A 25,817-nucleotide genomic window follows, 5' to 3' on the forward strand; every position below is an offset into this window, starting at 1 on the left:
AGTCTTTCCCAATCTGTTGTTTTCCTCTATTTGTTTGCACTGATCGCTGAGGAAGGCTTTCTTATCTCTCCTTGCTATTCTTTGGAACTCTGCATTCAGATGAGAATATCTTTCCTTTTCTCCTTTGCTTTTCGCTTCTCTTCTCTTCCCAGCTATCTGTAAGGCCTCCTCAGACAGCCATTTTGCTTTTTTGCATTTCTTTTCCATGGGGAAACTACAGAAAACTACAGAAAACTAGCTAATCTCAATACACGGACCACAGCCTTGTCTATCTCAATGAAACTAAGCCATGCCGTGTGGGGCCACCCAAGACGGATGGGTCATGGTGGAGAGGTCTGACAGATTGTGGTCCACTGGAGAAGGGCATGGCAAACCACTTCAGTATTCTTGCCTTGAGAACCCCATGAACAGTATGAAAAGGCAAAAGGATAGGACACTGAAAGATGAACTCCCCACGTCAGTAGGTGCCCAATATGCTAATGGAGATCAGTGGAGAAATAACTCCAGAAAGAATGATGGGATGGTGCCAAAGCAAACGATACCCAACTGTGGATGTGACTGGTGATAGACACAAAGTCCGATGCTGTAAAGAGCAATATTGCATAGGAACCTGGAATGTTAGGTCCATGAATCAAGGCAAACTGGAAGTGGTCAAACAGGAGATGGCAAGAGTGAACGTTGACATTCTAGGAATCAGCGAACTAAGATGGACTGGAATGGGTGAATTTAACTCAGATGACCATTATATCTACTACTGTGGGCAAGAATCCCTTAGAAGAAATGGAGTAGCCATCATGGTCAACAAATGCAGTCCAAAATGCAGTACTTGGATGCAATCTCAAAAACGACAGAATGATCACTGTTCGTTTCCAAGGCAAACCATTCAATATCAACGGTAATCCAAGTCTATGCCCCGACCAGTAACGCCGAAGAAGCTGAAGTTGAACGGTTCTATGAAGACCTACAAGACCTTCTAGAACTAACACCCAAAAAAGATGTCCTTTTCATTATAGGGGACTGGAATGCAAAAGTAGGAAGTCAAGAAACACCTGGCGTAACAGGCAAGTTTGGCCTTGGAGTACAGAATGAAGCAGGGCAAAGGCTAATAGAGTTTTGCCACGAGAACGCACTGGTAATAGCAAACACCCTATTTCAACAACACAAGAGAAGACTCTACACATGGACATCACCAGATGGTCAACACCGAAATCAGATTGATTATATTCTTTGCAGCCAAAGATGGAGAAGCTCTATACAGTCAGCAAAAACAAGACCAGGAGCAGACTGTGGCTCAGATCATGAACTACTTATTGCCAAATTCAGACTTAAACTGAAGAAAGTAGGGAAAACCACTAGACCATTCAGGTATGACCTAGATCAAATCCCTTATGAGTATACAGTAGAAATGACAAATAGATTTAAGGGACTAGACCTGATAGACAGAGTGCCTGATGAACTATGGACAGAGGTTCGTGACATTGTACAGGAGACAGGGATCAAGAAAATCCCCATGGAAAAGAAATGCAAAAAAAAAAAAGGGGGGTATTACAAGGTCTTAAAAAGGAAGGAAATTCTTACATGTGCTAGAAATATGGACAAAGTTTGAAAATGTTCCAAATTGGGAAAGGAGTATGTCAAGGCTATATATTGTCACCCTGCATATTTAACTTATAGGCAGAGTACATCATGAGAAACGCTGGGCTGGAGGAAGCACAAGCTGAAATCAAGATTGCTGGGAGAAATATCAATAACCTCAGATATGCAGATGACACCACCCTTATGGCAGGATGTGAAGAAGAACTAAAGAGCCTCTTGATGAAAGTGAAAGAGGAGAGTGAAAAAGTTGGCTTAAAGCTCAACATTCAGAAAACTAAGGTCATGGCATCATAGTCCCATCACTTCATGGCAAATAGATGGGGAAACAATGGAAACAGTGACAGACTATTTTCTTGGGCTCCAACATCACTGCAGATGGTGACTGCAGTCATGAAATTAAAAGACGCTTGCTCCTTGGAAGAAAAGCTGTGACCAACCTAGACAGCATATGAAAAAGCAAAGTCATTACTTTGCTGACAAAGGTCTGTCTAATCAAAGCTATGGTTTTTCCAATAGTCATGTATGGATGTGAGAGCTGGACCATAAAGAAAGCTGAGTGTTGAAGAATTGCTGCTTTTGAACTGTGGTGTTGGAGAAGACTCTTCAAAGTCCCTTGGACTGCAAGGAGATCCAACCAGTCAATCCTAAAGAAGTCAGTCCTGAATATTCATTGCAAGGGCTGATGCTGAAGGTGACGCTCCAATACTTTGGCCACCTGATGCGAAGAGCCAACTCATTAGAAAAGACCGTGATGCTGGGAAAGACTGAGGGCAGGAGGAGAAGGGGACCACAGAGGACGAGATGAGATGGCTGGATGGCATCACCGACTCGATAGACATGAGTTTGAGCAAGCTCCAGGAGTTGGTGATGGACAGGTGTGCTGTAGCCCATGGGGTCGCCAAGAGTTGGACACAACTGAGTGACTGAACTGAACTGAAATGAATAGATCAGGCGAAAGGATGAACAGTATCTGATTTCACTTGTATCACGTATTCGGAGTGGTCAAATTCAGAGAGGTAAAGTAGAATGGGAAGGAGGGAACAGACTTATCACTTAACGGGTACAGAGTTTCATTTTCTTTGGGATGATGAAATAGTTCTAGAAATGGATAGTGGTGATGGTTGCACAGGGTTGTGAACGTACCTAAAGCCACTGAATTGTACACTCAAAAATAGTTACAATGGTAAATTTCATGTTGTGTAAACTTAACCACAGTACAAAAATTTAAAAAAAGAGCTGAGCCTACCCTTGACATTACCCCCTGAGAGCACAGGCAGGCCTGGACTCCACCACATCTGGCATTTTCCTCCTGGCTCCACAGGCGCCACTTTCCGGTGAGGACATTAAGTCCATTAGAAAACAAGGTGATTTATAAAAAAAAAAAAAAAAAAGAAAACAAGGTGAAGAGCTTCTCTTGGCAGGAACTAAAATTCTGCTCAGAACAACTTGAAAGACTATTTATTCTATTTATGTGCTTGTTACCAAGTGGCCCTGAGAAAAGTGCCCGTTATTATGGCTCATTATGGAAGAAGCCACTATGGGCTGGGTGCTCTGCTCCTCAACCCGCCCCACTGAAGCCCCATTCCAGAAAAGGGGGCTACAAGAAATAGTTACTTGAGGGCTGAGGCAGGAAATGTTCCAAAGCAGATTTTTAACCTCAGAAGACTTGCCCCATATATAAAGTCTTGTCTCGGATACTTCTTAATTTTGTCTTAGTAATTAGAACTCAAATGCTACTGTGTATGAAAACAGTTTTTTCTCACAGAGTTCAGAATAATCATAACATTTAAAAAACTGAAGTTTGTTTATAACATTATATAAGTTTCATGTATACAACATATCTCTATTTCTATATAACCTACAGCATACAGTAACACTTGACTCATTGTGGCTATTAAAAGTCAGAGAAGACAATTACAGATAAAATGGGTTAAAATTTTTTTTTAAAGACCTCTAGGAAAAGGAGAAATAGATTCCAATTCATAAAGACTATTACCCGTGTTCCACTGGGGGAAGGAAAAGCATGCACTGGGTTGGCCAAAAGGTTCATTCGGGTTTTTCCATAAGATCTTACAGAAAAACTCAAACAAACTTTTTGGCCAACTCAATACATGCACTGGCTCCCCCATGCTATGCCTTCCCCCATCTGAATCTTCTGAGGTTTCAAGGGATAGTCAGATTTCTTTTCCATATTTCATCTTCAAAAAGCAATTAAAACAAACAAAAAAAATAGACTCGGGCCTGGCTGATCTCACTCTAGAGTTCATTCTGTTTGAGATCCTTTTTCTTGGGGTGCTGACTGCTCTGCAGACAGGCATTCTGCTGTAGTTCTCTGCGCAGCAATCAACATGCCCTTCAAGCACTGCAGGGCACTGGTGGAGGACAAACACAGCCACTGTCCCTGCAGTCACAGTAAGAGCGACCGTGCTACTCTCAGAGACGGTGTTTTCCAAAACTGCTTATCATAAGAATCGTCAAGATCCTTGTAAAAAAAAATAAATAAATACAGCTCCCAGGCCCCCAAAAATCCATCCTCAAATTGAGGGGAATGGAACATGGTAAAAGCACTGGCGGCTCCTCCAGTTCTACATGGATGCTGCGTATATACGGACATACGTGCTACCATGTGCATGACTCTTGAAAATCATTATGCTAAATGAATGGAGCCAGTCATAAAAGATCTGCATTGTAAGACTCTATTTATATGAAATGACTGGAATGAGCAAATCCATCAAAACAAAAAGGAGACTGGTGGTTGGCAGAGTGGGGAATGACACTTAATGGATTTGGGGTTTTCTTTTGGGGAGATGGAAGTGTTCTAGAATTAGCGACCATGATCACAAAATTCCAAATATACTAAAAACCACTGAATCGTACACCTTAAGAGGATGGATTTTATGCTACACGAATCAATTCTCAGTAAAGCTATTATTCAAAATACACATATGGGTTCCCAGGCTCCACCTTAAATGTATGATATTAAACCAGAGAATCCAAGACAGAGACTCAGAAATTTAACTTTAAAAAAAATATTTATCTTTGAATAACTAACAGAGTCATGTAATTCTCCTCTCACTCCCGCCTCTGGCCATCCAGTTTCCCTTCCCAGAGGCAAAGAGTATTATCTGCTGCTCCGGTATACTTCCAAGTATACAGAAACAAATACGTTTTCCTTTTATTTTTTCTTTCTTTCTTCCTCTTTTTACAGAGTTAACATACAGTAGACACCATTTTGCAACTCCTCACCCACTACTTAACAATAGTCTTGGAGATTAATCCTTCATGTATATAAAGCATATCTTTGTTCTCTTTTATAGCCACAAAATGGAATTTGGTCCATTTCCTTTTTTCCTCCACTATTTTTTTAAAAGAGATAAAAGGCACACAACATCAAATTTACCATCCTGATCATTTGATTCATCATGTTTTTAAAGAAACAAGTTTCTCCAGTGAATTTTATGACTCAACAGGTTTGGAAAAAATTGTTCTAAATCCTTCAGCTAAATGCAGAATATGACTTTCTAACAGCAAATGGCACATTTTGAAAGGTTTAATCCGGAGACATTCTGCCAGAAGCAAATAGAAGTAGTAAGCAACAATGAAATTCAGCCAGGGCAGGCTACCTCTTCATTTCCCAGGGAGGCCTAGCATTGAACTTTTGATAATTTTCTGTTTGAAGTTTCAAGTTTTTGTGTCCCAGCCAGGGGAGTTTCAAAGGGTTTGCAGAATACCAAAGGAGGATGATATTCTAGAACCCTCTACCAGGACAAGGAGAAATCAAACACACAGCCACTGAAACTACAGAATGGTCACCAAAATGTACGCCACTAGCAAACCCTGGGAGAAGCTGAAAATAAGGGCTCAGCTGAAGGTACTAAGTAAACTAGGTATGTCAGGATTACCTGTACTACCCATGCTGACTAGCTACTGAGAATAACTCAGTCAATGGTTCTCCATGCATGAAGGTTTTTTTATATCAATTCAGCTTGACTGGAGAAAAACTGAAAACAATTCAACCATAAGGGACTAGTTAAAGAAATTACTGCACTGCCACACTGTGGAAATGATATCGCTAATAAAGAAAATAGTACATTGGTATGTTTTGAAGTATAATACATTATACCTATGACATATTAAGGACAAAACGTTATACAACTGTTTATAGTGTGATACATCTTTACAAGAAAAGAAATACATACACATATATATTTTTGTTGTTTTTGTGTTTAGTCACTAAGTCATGTCCAATTCCTTCCAATCCCATGGACTATAGCCCGCCAAGCTCCTCTGCCCATGGGATTTCCCAGGCAAGATTCCTGGAAGGGGTTGCCATTTCCTTCTCCAAGGGATCGTCCCGACCCAGGGATCAAACACAAGTCTCCTGCTTGGCAGGTGGATTCGTTACCACTCAGCTATCTAGGAAGCCCCATAAATATACTCAGCTGGCTGCATAAAGAAAGGGAGGCAAGATAATGCCAAACTACAAAGTGTTATCCAGGAGTGTTGGCTGAGAGTGAAGACAACCAGGATCTTTCATGTACTGCTAGGTTACTGTTTTGGAATTTTTATTTACAGACTTCCAAAAATAATTTTTCTTTAGCAAAGTCAATACAAATTTATTACAAAATTTTCAATCACAGCAATGTACACAACAGAAGGGGTAGTGACAGGCAAGACGGTCAAAGGGCGTTCTGAAGAGTAGTCCCCCTTCCTTCTTTACTAGAGCAGGGCATGCTGAGGACAGAGCTGGGGAAGGATCACTGTGGACTCTAGCACTCCTGCCGCACCCTGAGGGTTGCCCACTCCCTTCGTCTGCATAAGGCCACGGACTAAGCTGAGGGTGACACATATGTTCCAGGGCTAGGGGTGCTGCACTGCACTTCACAGTCAATGATTCTCGGCTCTACAAAGGGAGTTAGAGCATGCTCACTAGACAGCTTCATTTCTTCTCAAGGCTTGAAAAGGCTTTGTTCACCCTATGCTTTCAGGCATCTTCCAGCTCCTGCAGAAACTGAGGGGCCAGCAGCCTCCCACACACATGCCCGCCTGAGGAGCCCCAGTGCTATCTGTTCTGTGCACTGAAGCTCTGCATAGGACTCTGTCTGAACAAGGTTCCAGGTTAGGAGTTCGGGGGAAAAAAATGGAGGCGGGGTTTGGGGAAATAATATATAGCCCACCCTGCCCTGCCAAAAAAAAGAAAGAAAGAAAAGAAATAGAATACTGAATAGTTATTACAAAGAATGGGGTGGATCTACATGTATTAACATGGTGGGCAGGAAGAAGGTGTGAGGACAGAGGCCAAAATTTATTGATCAACAAAAAAAGCAAGTTGAAAAACATTGGGGAAGTCACATTCCCATTTCTAAGGTGGGAGTTGGTGGGACTGCATGTTTATATAAGAATATAGATAGATGAGAAAGCATATAGGGAGAAGAGTAGAGGAGAGAGGCAGAGAGCATATGAGAATAAAAGGGCATTTTTAAAGGATATATAGAAGGAAAAAATCAAGACAAATATACAAACTGTAAACAGTGGACTTTTCAGAAGTGAGGAGAACGAGTAAAGTAACAGGTGACTTTTATCCGGGGGCTTTTTACTTTCTTTAAGATCTGCAATTCTGTATTGTAAGAATTTTTTTCAAATGAGCATGGAATATTAAAATAAAAATCATTAAGATTTAAAATAAAGTACAGGCTGTCTATTTTTCAACAGGATACAGGACAGTCTCCTCAAACACGTCATACATGATAAAACTCAAGTTTAACTGCGATCTCTGACAGTAAGTTCATCCTCTATGTCCTGGGCATTGTCAATACAGAATAGGACTCAGTACCTGAGTCATGAGAGAGGATCAGGAAGTGATAACGCAGGCCACCTTCAGAGGTGGCGTTTTATTTTTTAAACAATGCAGTAGGTCAGTGCTAATGGAAATCTTTACTGCTTATCAGGGCCATAAACTCCCAGGCTAAACAAGACCTCAGAGTAATCCACCCCACTCCATTCCCAGACCTTCAGCTATCACATGCCCTCCTGGACAACTCAGAAGGACAGCTGTCCTAGTTCAGGGAATGCCAAGAAAGGAAACATCACATTTCTTAAGGAAAAATGTCACAATTGGTTGAAAGACTCCCGTGACTTGAATATACCTTATTAAAGCAGGGCTCAGGCTACAAGAACTGTTCACTCTCTTTCAAGTCCTATCAACTCCACTGCTGAACATCTTCACGAGTCTTCAGCATTTTCCATCTCTGGATAAGTTTAGGTTTGGATTGGACAATATCTATATAGTGGAAACTACTGTATAAAATACAAATATAGGGCATAATCTATTCTCTCATAATCTGTTATAGGACTAAATGTTTATCCCCCACCAATTCATATGCTGAAATTCTAAACCCCGAGGTGATGGTATCAGAAGGTGGGAACTTTGGGAGATGATTAGGTCATGAAGGTATTGTCCTCATGAATGGGATTAGTGCCCTTACAAAAGGACCCCAGAGAGCTCCTTCCTCCCTTCTGCCATGTGAGGACACAGTGAGATCACAGTCTCTGAATGAGGAAGTCCTCACCAGACAATGAATCAGTCAGTAGCCTGATCTTGGACTTCCAGTCTCCAGAACTGTGAGAAACAAACTGTTTGTTGATTAAGCCACCTGGTCCCTGGTATTTTTGCTGCAGCAGCCCAAACAGACTAAGGCAGTCTGCCATGAAGGTGTGCCATCATCAAGTGACAGGGGTGTCTTTGGGTAAACCCTCATAGTCCAAATGGCCGAGTTATTATCCATAGGCAAGTTATTTATAGAGATTCAATATCATTTATTACTAAACTAGATCACTCACCTAGAACCAGACATCCTGGAATGTGAAGTCAAGTGGGCCTTAGAAAGCATCACTATGAACAAAACTAGTGGAGGTGATGGAATTCCAGTTGAGCCGTTTCAAATCCTAAATAATGCTGTGAAAGTGCTGCACTCGATATGCCAGCAAATGTGGAAAACTCAGCAGTGGCCACAGGACTGGAAGAGGTCAGTCTTCGTTCCAATCCCAAAGAAAGGCAATGCCAAAGAATGCTCAAACTACTGCACAATTGCACTCATCTCACACGCTAGCAAAATCATGCTCAAAATTCTCTAAGCCAGGCTTTAACAATACGTGAATGGTGAACTTCCAGATGTTCGAGCTGGATTTAGAAAAGGCAGAGGAACCAGAGATCAAATTGCCAACATCCTCTGGATCATCGAAAAAGCAAGAGAGTTCCAGAAAAACATCTATTTCTGCTTTACTGACTATGCCAAAGCCTTTGACTGTGTGGATCACAATAAACTGTGGAAAATTCTGAAAGAGATGGGAATACCAGACCATCTGACCTGCCTCTTGAGAAACCTGTATGCAGGTCAGGAAGCAACAGTTAGAACTGGACATGGCACAACAGACTGGTTCCAAATAGGAAAAGGAGTATGTCAAGGCTGTATATTGTCACCTTGCTTATCTAACTTATATGCAGAGTACATCATGAGAAATGCTGGGCTGGAGGAAGCACAAGTTGGAATCAAGATTGCTGGGAGAAATATCAATAACCTCAGATATGCAGATGACACCACCCTTATGGCAGAAAGTGAAGAAGAACTAAAGAGCCTCTTGATGAGGGTGAAAGAGGAGAGTGAAAAAGTTGTCTTGAGGCTCAACATTCAGAAGACTAAGATCATGGCATCTGGTCCCATCACTTCACGGCAAATAGATGGGGAAGCAGAGGAAACAGTGGCTGACTTTATTTTGAGGGGCTCCAAAATCACTGCAGATGGTGACTGCAGCCATGAAATTAAAAGATGCTTACTCCTTGGAAGTAAAGTTATGACCAACCTAGATAGCATATTAAAAAGCAGAGATGTTAACTTTGCCAACAAATGTCCATCTAGTCAAGGCTATGGTGTTTTCCAATAGTCATGTATGGATGTGAGACTTGGACAATAAAGAAAGCTGAGTGCCAAAGAATTGATGCTTTTGAACCTGGTGTTGGAGAAGACTCTTGAGAGTCCCTTGAACTGCAAGGAGATGCAACCAATCCATCCTAAAGGAGATCAATCCTGAGTGTTCACTGGAAGGACTGATATTGAAGCTTAAACTCCAATACTTTGGCCACCTGATGTGAAGAACTGACTCATTGGAAAAGACCCTGATGCTGGGAAAGACTGAAGGCAGGAGGAGAAGGGGACAACAGAGGATGAGATGGTTGGATGGCATCATCGACTCAATGGACATGAGTTTGGGTAATCTCCGGGAATTGGTGATGGACAGGGAAGCCTGGCGTGCTGCAATCCATAGGGTTGCAAAGAGTTGGACATGACTGAGCAACTGAACTGATGTTTTTATAACAGAACTTGTTATTATAGGAATTAGGTTTGAGGATTTAAGGACCACTGTTTTGATGATATGTGTAAAGAGCAAAATTTAAAGAAATAATGAATGCCGAAGGACAATTAAATACCTTATACATGAAACTGTCAGTGATAACAATTAAGCATTAATTTAATCTTGACTTTGCCACCTGGTTTATGCAGAATGTCAACTCTTAATGTGAGAAGTCCACTCAGACATACAGATGACTTCTCAGTTTCGGCAGCACCATAGGAGGTGCCTGTATGTTCTCTCTTCTATCTCTGATAGGCAAGGCCTCTCTCCAATTCAAGCACACTCAGCCCATGTTTCACCTGAGTCACACCTCTGGGTCCTCTAAGAGTAACACACCTTACTGCTGACTCTGCAGGAGCTCACAAGAGGCTGTGAAGGACTTTCTATGGACATTCAGCTTGGGTTTCCCTAAGCAGAAAGGATTAGGCATTCCTTATCTTAATTCTGACTGTCTCCTAAATAAGTTATCTGACATTCAGCCTAGTCTCTAGTAACCACACACACCAAGGGTTAGAAATAAAACACTAGATTAGGGGGTTACCTGGTGGTCCAGTGGTTGAGAATCTGCCTTGCAATGCAGCAGAGAGCAGTTCAATCCCTGATCTGTGAAGATCCCACATGCTGCCAAGAAACTAAGCCCATGTACCACAACTACTGAGCCTGCGCTCTAGAGCCCAAGAGCCGCAACTACTGAACCCATGTGCTCAACTACTAAAGCCCGCGTGCCCTAGAGCCCATGTTCCACGACAAGAGAAACCACTGCAATGAAAAGCCTGCATGCTCTGCAACTAGAGAAAGCCCACGTGCAGCAAAGACCTAGTGCAGCCAAAAATAAATAAATATTTTAAAAAACCAACAGAAAAAACCCCACCAGATTATGTTCAGAGGAACTAACCTAACTATAGAGAAACACAGTGGTGGAAAGAGCACTTGAAGTCACTTATTAGCTAGATGCTCCTGGGCAAGTCATGTCACACCTCTGAGCTTCAGTTTCCTCTTTTGTAAAAAGATCAGCCACCCAGCAAATAATATGTACTGGATAAAACTAAACTGCTTTGCTTGGAATTCAGTTCTCTCAAAAATTAGTCCCCAAGCCATTTTCCTAACTTGACCTCCCACTCAGTCCTTCCAGAGGCACCATTTTTCCAACCTCTAGGCCTCTGCTCTTGCTGTTGCCTAGGCCAGAATGCCCCCCTCCCACCCCCCTGCCTCACTCCAGATATATAAAGAAGGCTGAGTGCCAAAGAATTGATGCTTTCAAATCCTGGTGCTGGAGAAGACTCTTGAGAGACCCATGGACAGCAAGGAAATCAATCCAGTCTATCCCAAAGGAAGTCAACCTTGAATATTCATTGGAAGGACCGAAGCTGAAGCTCCAATACTATGGCCACCTGATGCGAAGAGGTGAATTATTGGAAAAGACCCTGATGCTGGACAAGACTGAGGACAGGAGGAGAAGGGAATGACAGAGGATGAGATGATTAGATGGTATCACTGATTCAATGGACATGAGTTTGGGCAAACTCAGGGACACAGTGAAGGACAGGGAAGCCTGATGTGCTACAGTTTATGGGGTCACAGAGAGTCAGACATGACTTGGCGACTGAACAACATGATGTGTTGTAAGTCAATTATAGTTTTAAAAAAACAAAAACAAAAAACTCCTAGAAAAGTAGGTCAGATTTGGGGTTACCAGAAGTGAGGGATGGGGGAGGAGGAACTGGATGAAGGCAGTCAAAAGGAATAAACATCCAGTTACAAGGTAAGAACTACGGATGTAATGTACTACATGATAAATACAATTAACACTGCTGTATGTTATATATGAAAGTTGTTAAGAGAGTAAATTTTTTTTTTTTTTTTTTATATGGAACGCTTCACGAATTTGCATGTCATCCTTGCGCAGGGGCCATGCTAATCTTCTCTGTATCGTTCCAATTTTAGTATATGTGCTGCCGAAGCGAGCACGAGAGTAAATTTTAAGAGTTCTCATCACAAATAAAAAATAGTTTCTTTAATTTTGTACTTGTATGAGCTGACAGGTGTTCACTAAACTTACTGTGGTAAGCAGTTCATGCTGTATGTAAGTCAAATCATTATGCCGCTGTGTACACCTTAAACTTACATAGTGCTGTATGTCAATCATATCTCAAAAAAAAACTAGAAGGAAAAAATGTTTTCAAATAAAGGAGGGGGAAAGAATTCTATAGGAGGGAAAAGCATTATTATTAATGATAAGAACAAAAATCATTCTTTTTACCACTATTTTGCTCTAATTGTTCTCACTACTGTTTCATCTTTGGAGGAACTGCAGATTTGTTATTTTCAGGATAATTCAGCAGGTCAATCTTGAAATGAACAGCTTTCCTGCAGATTTCTCAAGTTCCTAAGTATGAGAGTTGGCTTTCAGAATTCTGAAACTGCAGAGCTGCACTGTACACAGTTAGCTCCTAAACCCCACGGCGTACTTCCATCTTTTGAGAGACGGTTATACTAAGTTAACATTTACTGAGCCGCTACTACGTGCCAGTGGACCGACTGCCCGAGTACCTTCTCTCATTTAATCTACCACAGGGACTTCCCTGTGGTGCAGTGGTTAAGACTTGTGCTCCCAATACAGGAGGTCTGGATTCAAACCCTAGGCAGGGAAAGATTAACCGCCCCCCCCACCACCCCAGCCCCATGCCTCAATTAAAGATCCCAGATGCTGTAATGAAGACAAAAGATCCTGCATGCCACAACTAAGACATGGCACAGCCAAATAAATGAAATAAATAAATATTTTTTTTTTTAAATTAAGAGTCTGCCTGCTATGTAGGGGACATGGGTTGGATCCCTGGTCCAGGAAGATTCCACATGCCACGGGGCAACTAAACCCATACACCACAACCACTGAAGCCCTCGCACCTAGAGCCTGTGCTCTGCAACAAGCGAAGCAACCACAATGAGACGCATGCACACTGCAGCTAGAGAGTAGCCTCTGATTGCTGCAGCTAGAGAAAAGCCCTTGCACAGTGAGGAAAACCCAGTACAGCCAAGAATTAAAAAAAAAAAAATCCAACACGGGAACCACCGCCATCATCTCCACTTTACAGATGGAGAAACTGAGGCACCATACAGCCAATCAGTCCAACAGCATACTACTCATAATCAGCAGAATCAGGATTGGGACCAGCACACTCAGGAGGTTTGAAACTCACCAGTCATTAGGGCCTCATCCCTAACACATCATGTGATCCCACACATCCTCTCTTTTGCTCAGGCCAGCTCCTCTACCTGGAATGCTAACTATTCCTTCTTCCCTTCCCCACAGCCCTTCCCTGATAAACAAATGCTCTTCTTTCAAGACCCACCTTTAACATTTGTTGTTGCTGTTTAGTCTATTAGTTGTGTCCGACTCCTGCAACCCCATGGACTCTAGCCCAGTAGGCTTCTTTGTCCAAGGGATCTTCCAGGCAAGAATACTAGAACGGGTTGCCATTTCCTTCTCCAGGGGATCTTCCTGACCCAGGGATCAAACCCGTGGCTCCTGCATTGGCAGGTGGATCCTTTACCACTGAGCCACCAGGGAAGTCACCTTTAATAATACTTTCATTATAAAACATCCTCCTTTCTGAGGTGAGGAATTGTAAAGATAAAGGAACCAAGATAAAGAGAAAAAAACTCATTCTTGCTGTGGCTTGGTGATAACCTTCCAGAAAGAATCACTGACTAACAAGGACAAGGAGCTATCCCCAGTGACAGTGAACAGGCCTCTCTGGGTCAGAAGATGTGACCGACAACTGATTTGCAAGTCCTTCATTTCTCCTAAAGATCTGGGGGCAATGGGTGACCCTAGACCAACCCCCAGCATGATCCAGCCTACATGCTGAACCAACGTGTCCAAAGGACCAGAAGGGGGCCTCCCTGTAACAAGCCTTTGTCAGCACTCCACACTGGCCTGGCTCAGGGTTCAACTGGAGTTTACTTGTTGGGCTGAGCCAGCCCTGGCAAAGCTGCAGCTGATAAAGAAGGTACAGCAGAGGCTGGATCAAGGGAGGCCAGAAAATGAATAGGGGGGAGGGGATGTTTTATAACCAGCTGAGGGGGGGATGTTTAAGGAGGCAAACAAACCAAATCAGCCCACTTCCACAAGCTTCATTTTATTTATATTTAGCCTTCCCCTTCTCAGTAATTGAATATATTATTTATTTTGGCCAGCAACTGCCACATGTGGCTTTCAGAACAACAACAATAAGCTTTTAAGGTTTATCACCGCAGCATTTAGAGACTTGAGCAAAATCATCAGATAAATTATTAAGCATGAAGTGGACACTGCATTCCTGCCCCCCTGTAGCAGTTTAAAGTATAGAGGAGGCAGAGGAGGAGGCCAGAGCTCTAACACAGGGGCGCTGAGTTTGTTTGGAATCTGTAACATTCAAGACGTGGCTCTGAGCTTATCAAGCTGGGAGAAGAAAGATCTAGACTTCTGGGGCCTCTACATGCAGCTCACAGCTCTGGTATCTGCAGCTCACAACCCATTCCTAATGCTACAGGTGACATCAAACTCAAGGGTCCCCACACAGGGGTCCCCACACACTATTCCTGATCTTTTTAAGAGGGAACCAGTTCATAACATCAATAACCAGTTCCTAACATCAATTTAATCTAATTAATTTAAACTAACCTTCATTTTGCACATCACTGGGTTATTGGCAGAGGCTATTAATTTTTGCTTTGTTTCCTGCAAACCCATCATCCTTACCAAAGCGGACATTAGGAGTAAGCTCTGCGTCTGCTGATGAGTAATGAGGACATACCTGCTCTTGTGGGATTTGCAGTCCTCGTGGGGGAAGGGAGTGTCCAGACAATAAGCAAACAAACACACACAGTAAGAAAGCATCAGATGATGGCAAGTGCAATGAAGACATGAGGATGGTACAGAGTGTGACTGGGGAGGTGGGGTTACTTTAGCGAGGGTGGACAGGAAAGGACCTCAAAAGAGGCAAGGCTTGATTCTCATCTCTGGCCTAGTAATTTTAGAAAATGCAAATATCTGGGGGGAAGATCATTCTGGAAAGAGGGAACAGCAAGGGCAAAGGCTCTGAACTGGTAGATGGCTTAGTATGTTCAAAGGACAGAAAAAAGCCAGCGTAGCTAAAGCGTGGTGTGAGTTGAGGACAGAAGGCCGCCGCCAGACACCAGATTGTGTGGGGACTTCAGGCCAGGTGCCTGGCGTCTTTGTCTGGTGTCTTTGGTTTGATCCTAAAGGCGCTGAGAGGCTACTGGAGCACCCAGGAGTTGAGAACAAAACCAAGCAGAGTCTGAAAAGGTTCTTGGACAGCAATCATGTTTGAAGACTTCGGTGACACCGAGGGTCCGATGGGAAGGACCCAGCTGCCCACAACCCTAACCCTCCACCAGCACACCCTTCACTGGCATCTTTCCCTTCCAGGTCTCACCTCATCTCACCCTCCTGACACTCCCTGGGACCGCCTCCCAAATCAACCACTTGCACAACCCTGGTTCCCGGACAGCTCTGTACCTCTTACAGAAATAGGTTTGGGGCAGAATTTTTCTCCCTAACAGCAAATTGAAGAGCATATTCATTCTATACTGCTTAGACGCTACTCCCGTGTCTCTGGAATTTCAAACCCTGACAACAATAAATAAACTTGAATCTGCTGTGGATGAGCAGTCCTAAGTTCTAAAACTCTCTAGGGATGTCTGAGCCACCTGACCTGATACGCCTGAGACAGATTTAGGAAGGTACTTACAGGAAATAACCCAGGCTTGGTAATCTGCCTGACTCTATAAATGTGTATGTGTCCAAGGTGCTTCCTACTAAAGAAAAAATTCATCCCTTATTGATCCCTTTTTCTTTTCTTTCCTCCTTAAAGGAATCTCTCTATATGCATTCACACACTGCTGAGTCAGCTTTCCTAAGGAGCCAGGGAGAGTCGGAGAGAAGAAGAGAGTGAGTGATGGGCTCACCTTGGGAGAGGCACTGGTTGGCCAGGGCCACCTGCCCAGAATGCAGGTAGAGATTGAGGCGGGTGAAGATCCCCACCAGGGAGGGAATGGTAATGAAGCAGTAGGCAACGCAGGCCTAGAAGAAAGGGGAGAAACAGCAGGTTATGTGGCAATGCCATCACAGTGGATTAATATTCTCATTTTAATCCATCATATATTTTCAAGTAAAAACACTTGAAACAATTAATCTCCCCATTATGAACCGCAATTTCTCCTCCTTGCCTCTGCTGTATTTGCCTTTTTGGGAGGAACAGGAGGGGCAACCAAGGACAGTAATGGTGTACAAAAATAAATCTTCACCTGTCATCACAGGAAGTGAATAGATAACACCTAATATTGATCATTTAAAGAAGCAGTTGTTAAAACCAGTTAGTTAAAAGTGAAATAATTGGTAATTTGAAGAAGAAACTGCTAAAGAGAGACTGTGAGGAGAGAGGTATATGGTGAGAAAGGGCAGGGCTGGGAAGTTTATTTTACTATAATCTTTTCAGTATGATTTTATTTTTAAAGCATGGATGTGTATTGCTTTGATAAAGTTTTGAGCAGCTTACTCAAGAAACAAATTTCTTCCAAAGCTGGGAACTTGACAAGAGGAAAGAAGGTCCTAGGCTTTCCAGTTACTGGCACGAACCAGAGATAATTCAGCTGGCATACAAAAATGCAAATCCATCTCAACCACCTCCCCTAATATGTATCAAAATTCAGACTCCTTTGATTGTTTCTTTTGAAAACATTAAGAAAATCGGTCAGTCCATGAATATGTAAGGAAAAATCTGTAAAGTTAATATTAAATCACCTCTAATCTTTTTCTGGGAGTAACAATTCAGAAACTTGTATAAGAAACAGCCCACTGGAGTTCAAAGTTAAGTCTTATCTTTAAAACATACCCGGACAAATGCAGCGGTCTTTCTAGAATGATTTCCCTTCATTACTTTCCTTGTTTCCATTGTCAACCGGTTCACACTCTAGATTAAAAAGTAAAACAGAAACAGGAAAGAAATAATGGTTAATTCAGATTGAACATCTTCCAAAGAGATTTGAACATTGACTGTATACAAGTCAATGAGAACAAGCTAACCAGAACCAAGACTGGCTCCAGAACCAAGACTGGTGAGCACCAAACCTTGAAATGGCAAAGGGGTCATCAGGCCAGATTCAATCTCGGCTTGAGCAAACATCTCCAAGGGGCACTCACTGAGTTAAGTCATGCCTATCAACTGGCATGATAAATGACCATTTTCTGGCTTAATGAATAGCCAGGGTTCACTTACTCTATTTCCAGAAATCCCACACACTAAGCTTAAGATCTTAGAGATCTCAAGAGAAACGTCCAAACCTGAACACAGACATACAAAATACCTCTGTAACACTAACACTAACCCATAAGAACAGTAACAGCAGCCATGTTATCACTTCTAGCACACCAGGTGCCCTTCTAGGAGCTGTACATTCTTAAGCTCATTTACTCCTCATGACCTTACACACTGAGTACTATTAACTCCCCTGACTTATAAGTCTCTACATTTAGGTCTTAAGTTTACTAATGCTACAAAATCTGATAACCAGCAAATAAATATATAAAAAGGTCCTTTTCCTTAAATTTACATGAAGCAATTCAAGAGCCTTAGGGAATCTTTTCACAAAAATAAAAAGGTTGGACCTATGGTTCCCAAAATGTGTACCATGACACCCCAGGGTGTTACAGGAAAATCAGAGGGGCATCCCATGTTTTGGACAACCACAGAAGGGCTCAACTGTTGAACACTATACAAAGCTCTTGTGTGAGGTAGCTCACAGACATGGTACCTTCCTTGCAATGATGGCATATTTTTGCAAAACTGGGTTTTTAGCAACTGCCGTGACAAAAAGTACTGTGCAAACGTTAATGTAGGGGAAAAAGAATCTATCTGGAACAGGAAATAGGGTAGTGGTGTCCCATCTGATTCCAAGGTTTGAGAAGTCAAGCAATGCCTAGAGGTACATATACTTCATTAGTAAGTAATTATGATGATTTTAAATGGAATGAAAATATACAATTTTTCTTTCAATTTACATAAATTGTTGGTTCAGAGAGCAAGCTATTGGGACACAAATTCTTAAGTTGCTTGAGCCTAATTTCTTAATAAATAGCACTGTTATCTCTTCCTTTTTGCCTAAGGGCATCATGAGAAGTTACTGAAAGGCACTGTGAACCAAGAAAGCTGGGACTCTGGTTAGGGAACAACGAATTCTAACTAGGTTAATAATTTCTATAACTAAATAATCACTACAACTCACTCAACTCTTTGCTGTTGACATGCAGGAGTGAGAATATGCAAATTTCAGTGAAAAAGAGGCCAATTAAACCACGTTAAGGCTCAAGCAAAGTTGTAGATTTTATTAACCTTTGAGAAAACATCTTTCATGCCTTGGGAACAGAAGCAATATGGGGCCAGAAGAATCTCAGATTAAAACTGGTGCGTGGCATATCAATGATCAATAAACAAGTATTGAGAGAATAAATGAATGAGTGAAAATCCTTACGTGAATCAACTGCACAAGAACAGGTTCCAGATTGCAAAACATTGACCTGGCCTCAACATAAAAACTCAGCTGTTGTTCAAAATCACGGCCAAAGGACACCTAGAATCAAGGAGAAAGAAGTGGTAATGTTATCTCTAGGCAGTTGTGAGCACACAATTGGAAAAGTTCCTCCTGCGTTCTGTGGGGACAGGTGAGATGCTGCGATGACAAGACACCAAAAATTCCACAGATATAGATGGGTGGTATCTCAAGGGTATGTAAGCAAACACACACATCCGTGAACTGGAATACACTTTAACTAGATGTTACATTACTTTACCCAGCATATAGCAGAAATGTTACTATTACCACCTCATCTTCATGACGTGGGCACTGGAGTAGAACATAAAAAGACCAAAGGGTATAAAACAGAATCTCAAAATAAAAAGAGGATTACCTAGGCAAGAAGGAAACCACTGGAAAGGAAATGGTGCCATTTTTGCATGTCAGCTGCGGCGTTTTCACATAGATTTGGTGATCAGGAGTCATTTGTCAGAGGGATTCCCTAATAAGGGCCACACATTTCTGCTTCTTGATGGGAATTCCAGCCTTTAGCAGCTCACTGGTGGCTGCCGGAGCCATCGATGGATGTTATTCCACCATTAAAAACCTCTTCTCCTATTTCTTCAAATTTATGAACAGCTGGTTGGTAGGACAAACTTGACTGCTACAACAATCATTTTTGTCCAGAAGAGGTTTAAAGTCATAATTTCCACTACAGCTATCAAGTTTCACATCTTATTTTCTCATATATTCTTTTCCATTAAAACTTAGTGGTTTTCAGACAAACCCATAAAAGGATAAATATCACGAGAACAGCATATAAATTAAGGGAACAAGAGAGGCACCTAGTATCAATCATAGGTACATTTCCTAACATGGGAATTAAACGGCTTATCCTGAATTTTCATCAACACTGGTATTTTACCATAGTTAAATCAACCTCTGTTACTGAATGAGTCACATTGTTCAAGGTGATTTTCAAAGTGACCTAGTTATTTTCATCTCAGGGAGCTTTCGTCTTGACATTTCTAACAGCAGATACTGGCTGAAGTGGGTATTCTAGTTTCGTGCACCGAGATTTAAGGCAAAGGTTGTTCTGGCTAGGATGGAAACGTGGTTGTTCCTGATGAAACCTGCAACAATGCCGCCCACTTTGCTCGTCCCTCCCGTGTCCCTGTGGACTCTTCCCAGCTGGGGGTGGGGGTGGGGTGTGGGTCTGCTGTCCCTCCCCTCCAGACAGCTGGCCCTGGGACTTGCTTTGACTAACAGAATGAAGCAGGCGGCAGCACTGGTCACCATGTGATTTCTAAACCTCCAAAGGCCCGGCAGCTTCTGATTCTGCCCTCACCAGGCAAGAGCCCAGACGTGAGCAAATGATGGGAGAGTGGTGGAGAGAAAGAGGTCATATGACTGAGACATGAGCTGCCCCAGTCAACAGCCAGCACCAAGACCCCAAGCACATGCTCAAGATGTCCTGGATCCTCCAGCCCCAGTTCTGCCACACTTCTGACATCACACAGAGCGGCCTGGTTACCCAGTCAACCCACGGACTCGTAAGAAGAAAACACTGTCATGTTAAGCCACTAAGTTTGGGGTGAGCTGTCATGTAGCACAGAGTAACGAGGATGAATGGAGAGTGGACACTTGACATTTCACCCCCACCCACCCCCCAAATCGTTTTCAGCAGCATCTAAAGAGCAGCACATCCGGTGCTTCAGAAAGCCCCTTCTCCGCGGGTCCCCCAGTATCCTAAAGCTTAGAATTCTGGGCTCTCACTGCCATGGCCCAGGTTCAATCCCTGGTCAGGGAACTGAGGATTCTGCAAGCCATATGGCACAGCCAAAAGACGTAACAATAATTTAAAAAATAAAAATGAAAGAATTTAAATTGGCTTCATTGAAAAAAGAAAAAAAGGAAGTCTCTTCTCCCACTCCAGATCCACGTGGTTTGGCTGCCCAGGGGTGCCCGTCTCCCTGGTCTGGCCGGTGTGTTCCTGCCTTCTCACAGCAGCAATTTGCTCAGGGACGAGCCGGTGACCCAAATTAATCCAAAAACTCGGTCCTAGAACTTCTGCTGGAGCTCTTCCTCCTGGGCTGCAGAGCTGGAAGGAATGGAAACCCGGGTCTCCCGTGGGGAGTGAGCCTGCCTGGGAGGGATGCCAGGAGAGAAGAGCCATGAGCCAAAGACACACACAGCAGTTCTTGATGACACTACGGAGACCCCGAGTCCAGCTGCTCCTTCCGAGAGGTCCACCCCTGGACTTCATGTCACATCAGCCAGTAAGTCACTCTCCCACCGTCCCCTTTTTATTTTTTCCTTAAGCCAGTTTGTCTTGGCTCTCCTTGCCCCCAGGGGAGTGCTGGGTAATATAAGTTGTTTTCTAATTTCATCTTATCTCCATAAAAATGAAAAGCACCAGGGAACATAATGTTAACTGCTTTCACCAGAGAAAGGATAAACAATTACATCACATTTCCAAGTACACTGAAACTTCTTCCCCAATACTTACCATTTTTATAAATCCATTAATCAAATATGCCAGCATTCTTTTCTCATCTTCAAGAGTGAGTGCACTAGAATCAATAATTGTACATAATTGACATGGAGGTAATAAATGAAAGTTTCCAAAGGAAAAAAATAAATGAGAAATAAGTAATTTAACAGATAAGAAATTTTACATTTTCTAGATTTAAAGAACTCCCATATTTGTGCTTCTTTTGATGAAAATATGTAACCTAAATTAACATAATTTAAATGTGTTTCTCATCTCTCTTAGAGACACTGGTCTCAAGATATATTCATTAACAGCAAAAGAGACAGTAATTCTCCCTTCTTTGGAATTTGGATAGCAAAGCTCAACTTCAAATTTTGTATTTCAGAGAACTTTCATTCCACATTTTACTATAAAAAGGTTTAAATGTAGCAAAGTTGAAAATTATACAGTCAACACCAATACACCTATAGAGTTTTGCCACGAGAACGCACTGGTAATAGCAAACACCCTATTCCAACAACACAAGAGAAGACTCTACATGTGGACATCACCAGATGGTCAACACCGAAATCAGACTGATTATATTCTTTGCAACCAAAGATGGAGAAGCTCTATACAGTCAGCAAAAACAAGACCGGGAGTAGACTGTGGCTCAGATCATGAACTGCTTATTGCCAAATTCAGACTTAAATTGAAGAAAGTAGGGAAAACCACTAGTCCATTCAGGTATGACCTAGATCAAATCCCTTATGAGTATACAGTGGAAGTGACAAATAGATTTAAGGGACTAGACCTGATAGACACAGTGCCTGATGAACTATGGACAGAGGTTCGTGACATTGTACAGGAGACAGAGATCAAGAAAATCCCCTTGGAAAAGAAATGCAAAAAAGCAATATGGCTGTCTGAGGAGGCCTTACAGATAGCTGGGAAGAGAAGAGAAGCAAAAAGCAAAGGAGAAAAGGAAAGATATTCTCATCTGAATGCAGAGTTCCAAAGAATAGCAAGGAGAGATAAGAAAGCCTTCCTCAGTGATCAGTGCAAACAAATAGAGGAAAACAACAGATTGGGAAAGACTAGAGATCTCTTCAAGAAAATTAGACATACCAAAGGAACATTTCATGCAAAGATAGGCTCAATAAAGGACAGAAATGGTATGGACCTAACAGAAGCAGAAGATATTAAGAAGAAGTGGCAAGAATACACAGAAGAACTGTACAAAAAAGATCTTCATGACCCAGATAATCACGATGGTGTGATCACTCACCCAGAGACAGACATCCTGGAATGTGAAGTCAAGTGGGCCTTAGAAAGCATCACTACGAACAAAGCTAGTGGAGGTGATGGAATTCCAGTTGAGCTATTGCAAATCCTCAAAGGTGATGCTGTGAAAGTGCTGCACTCGATATGCCAGCAAATTTGGAAAACTCAGCAGTGGCCACAGGACTGGAAAAGGTCAGTTTTCGTTCCAATCCCAAAGAAAGGCAATGCCAAAGAATGCTCAAACTACTGCACAATTGCACTCATCTCACATGCTAGTAAAGTAATGCTCAAAATTCTCCAAGCCAGGCTTCAGCAATACGTGAACCATGAATTCCAGATGTTCAAGCTGGTTTTAGAAAAGGCAGAGGAACCAGAGATCAAATTGCCAATATCCGCTGGATCATCGAAAAAGCAAGAGAGTTCTAGAAAAACATCTATTTCTGCTTTATTGACTATGCCAAAGCCTTTGACTGTGTGGATCACAAGAAACTGTGGACAATTCTGAAAGAGATGGGAATACCAGACCATCTGACCTGTCTCTTGAGAAACCTGTATGCAAGTCAGGAAGCAACAGTTAGAACTGGACATGGAACAACAGACTGGTTCCAAATAGGAAAAGGAGTATGTCAAGGCTGTATATTGTCACCCTGCTTATTTAACTTATATGCAGAGTACATCATGAGAAACGCTGGGCTGGAAGAAACACAAGCTGGAATCAAGATTGCTGGGAGAAATATCAATAACCTCAGATATGCGGATGACACCACCCTTATGGCAGAAAGTGAAGAAGAACTAAAGAGCCTCTTGATGAAGGTGAAAGAGGAGAGTGAAAAAGTTGGCTTAAAGCTCAACGTTCGGAAAACTAAGATCATGGCATCTGGTCCCATCACTTCATGGGAAATAGATGGGGAAACAGTGGAAACAGTGTCAGACTTTACTTTTTTGGGCTCCAGAATCACTGCTGATGGTGACTGCAGCCATGAAATTAAAAGACGCTTACTCCTTGGAAGGAAGGTTATGGCCAACCTAGATAGCATATTTAAGACATTACTTTGCCAACAAAAGTCCGTCTACTCAAGGCTATGGTTTTTCCAGTGGTCATGTATGGATGTGAGAGTTGGACGGTGAAGAAAGCTGAGCACTGAAGAATTGATGCTTTTGAGCTGTGGTGTTGGAGAAGACTCTTGAGAGTCCCTTGGACTGCAAGGAGATCCAATCAATCCATCCTAGAAGAGATCAGTCCTGGGTGTTCATTGGAAGGACTGATGTTGAAGCTGAAACTCCAATACTTTGGCCACCTCGTGCGAAGAGTTGACTCATTGGAAAAGACCCTAATGCTGGGTAGGATTGGGGGCGCGAGGAGAAGGGGACGAAAGAGGATGAGATGGTTGGATGGCATCACCGACTCCATGGACATGGGTTTGGGTAGACTCCGGGAGTTGGTGATGGACAGAGAGGCCTGGCGTGCTGCAATTCATGGGGTCGCAAAGAGTCGGACATGACTGAGCGTCTGAACTGAACTGAACTGATTATCATTTTATAATATTTGCTTTATCACATAACTCTCCATTCTACCCTCCATTCATCAATCTACCTTATTTTGGAAATACAGCTTAAAATAAACCACAGATCTCAGTTGCTTCTGTTTAATAGCAAAGTTAGTATAAATATAAATGAAAAAATGTCAAGTCTTTATAATTTCAGTAATACATGTGAAGGTTTATAAATGGTTTCCCAAATTTATTTATTTATTTTTAATGTAACAGTCAAAGACCAAGGTTCTTGTTCTAAGAGAAAACAAGTCTGTACTGGCAAAATCAGCATGCTGCTGCTGCTGCTAAGTCACTTCAGTCGTGTCTGACTCTGTGCGACCCCACAGACGGCAGCCCACCAGCTCCCCCGTCCCTGGGATTCTCCAGGCAAGAACACTGGAGTGGGTTGCCATTTCCTTCTCCAATGCATGAAAGGTAAAGTGAAAGTGAAGTCGGTCAGTCGTGTCTGACTCTGTGCGACCCCATGGACTGCAGCCTACCAGGCTCCTCTGTCCATGGGATTTTCCAGGTGAGAGTACTGGAGTGGGGTGCCATTGCCTTCTCCACAAAATGAGCATACTGTCCTCCAATATGCAGTGTCCTCTTCATTCTTTGCGACTACATTTCCCACTTCCCAAAGCTCCTTTGAGGCTAGGAGTAGCCACAGGACACTTCTGGTCAACGGGATGTGAATGCAAGTGATGTACAAAGCCTCCCAAACTGTGTCCCTAAAAGGAAGCTGCTGTCCTCTGATGCCTGCAGGCTGCAACATAAACATGGTTGAGGTAAGCCATCTCTACCAGGAAGACAAGGACCACACCCTAGAGGGACAGGAGAGCTGGAAGACAAGAAACCTGGGCTCCTGGCTGATGTTCTAGAGCAGAGCTACCCTACCCTGACCTTCTGGCTCCACTTCTCACAAGAGAAATACATCTGCTATTTTATTTAGGCCAAAAACTAATGTCCTACTAATACAAGTACTTTTCTAAATGTCTCTTGGGTCTTTATGTATTTTTGTGCAACGAGAGTCTATCAGTTCTATTTATTATGAAAAGTCTTGATATTTTGATTTTGATAACTAATGAAGTTGAAAGCACAGGTCATGAAAATAAAGATTCTACAATTCAGGAGAAAAAAAACAAAACAAAAGAAACACAATTCATCTAGTTGATGGTTAAGTTCCAAAACAATTTTCTCAGTTCTTGTAACATTTTCCAGCGAATCAAGCTGCTGTGTTTAAAAATTCTTTAGGGATCAAAATTTCAGCCACAGAGAAGCAGGAATTGCCTCAAGCACAGTCAAATGGAAACATGTAATGAAAAAGAAAAAAAAAAGATAAATACATCAAACTAGAAAGCAAAGGAGATAATCTGGCTTTTGACCCAAAGGTAAGGCTCAGACCAGGTCTGAGCCTCAAGTATACAGAACAAATAAGGTCCTTCATGTAAGGAATATAGGCAACTTCATTTGAATTTCAAATAACTGGCTAATAATGAGAAAAAATTTAAAGGCTATGTTACTGGATGAGTGAACTCATTATTATACTATCTGCTGCTCTCAGAAATCTCCAGGAGACACGTAGCATGAGTTCACTTGGATGAAACCAGCCTTTTCCTCCCAACAGAAATCCCTTTGTAAAAACATCTGCCATCTCATTTTCTCAGGAAGATTACCCTCAGCTCAGCCTCCCTCCTCCCCTGGATTGGAATGTCCTTGTTAACAAGAATCTTAATAGACCCCATAAAATAATATTATTCACAGCAGCCGCTTAAAGCAGTAATTCCCTAATGCACTATTATGTGGCATTAAGACTCAATCCAGGCTCGTTTCAGCCTTAAGTATGGCTTACTTCACAGAGTCGTGCATGGTCTTGCAAACGTGCAAAAGGGCGTTCAGAATCACGGGGTCCTTGGTGGGCTCCTGCTGATGCCTAGGAGACATTTGAG

At 42.3% G+C, this 25,817-nt stretch overlaps 1 protein-coding gene and 1 non-coding gene across 6 annotated transcripts in view; both read right to left on the reverse strand.

Moving 5' to 3' along the window:
- VPS35L (VPS35 endosomal protein sorting factor like) overlaps positions 1 to 25,817 on the reverse strand; it is a 143,551-nt gene that overhangs the window by 26,903 nt on the left and 90,831 nt on the right. For all 5 annotated transcript variants that reach the window (XM_081560790.1, XM_081560791.1, XM_081560792.1 and 2 more), the window contains 5 exons: positions 25,721 to 25,801; positions 21,092 to 21,155; positions 18,541 to 18,639; positions 16,905 to 16,982; positions 15,979 to 16,093 (listed from right to left, as the gene is read on the reverse strand). In XM_081560790.1, the coding sequence (XP_081416916.1) occupies positions 15,979 to 16,093; positions 16,905 to 16,982; positions 18,541 to 18,639; positions 21,092 to 21,155; positions 25,721 to 25,801 (437 nt within the window). The remainder of the gene's footprint in view (positions 1 to 15,978; positions 16,094 to 16,904; positions 16,983 to 18,540; positions 18,640 to 21,091; positions 21,156 to 25,720; positions 25,802 to 25,817) is intronic.
- On the reverse strand, positions 11,867 to 11,973 carry LOC145533656 (U6 spliceosomal RNA). Its single transcript, XR_014074236.1, has one exon. It is a non-coding gene; the product is annotated as a U6 spliceosomal RNA (small nuclear RNA).

This window comes from Giraffa tippelskirchi, chromosome 13 (genome assembly GCF_054371585.1).
Source record: "Giraffa tippelskirchi isolate mGirTip1 chromosome 13, T2T-mGirTip1v1.2.pri, whole genome shotgun sequence".
Classification (NCBI taxonomy): domain Eukaryota; kingdom Metazoa; phylum Chordata; class Mammalia; order Artiodactyla; family Giraffidae; genus Giraffa; species Giraffa tippelskirchi.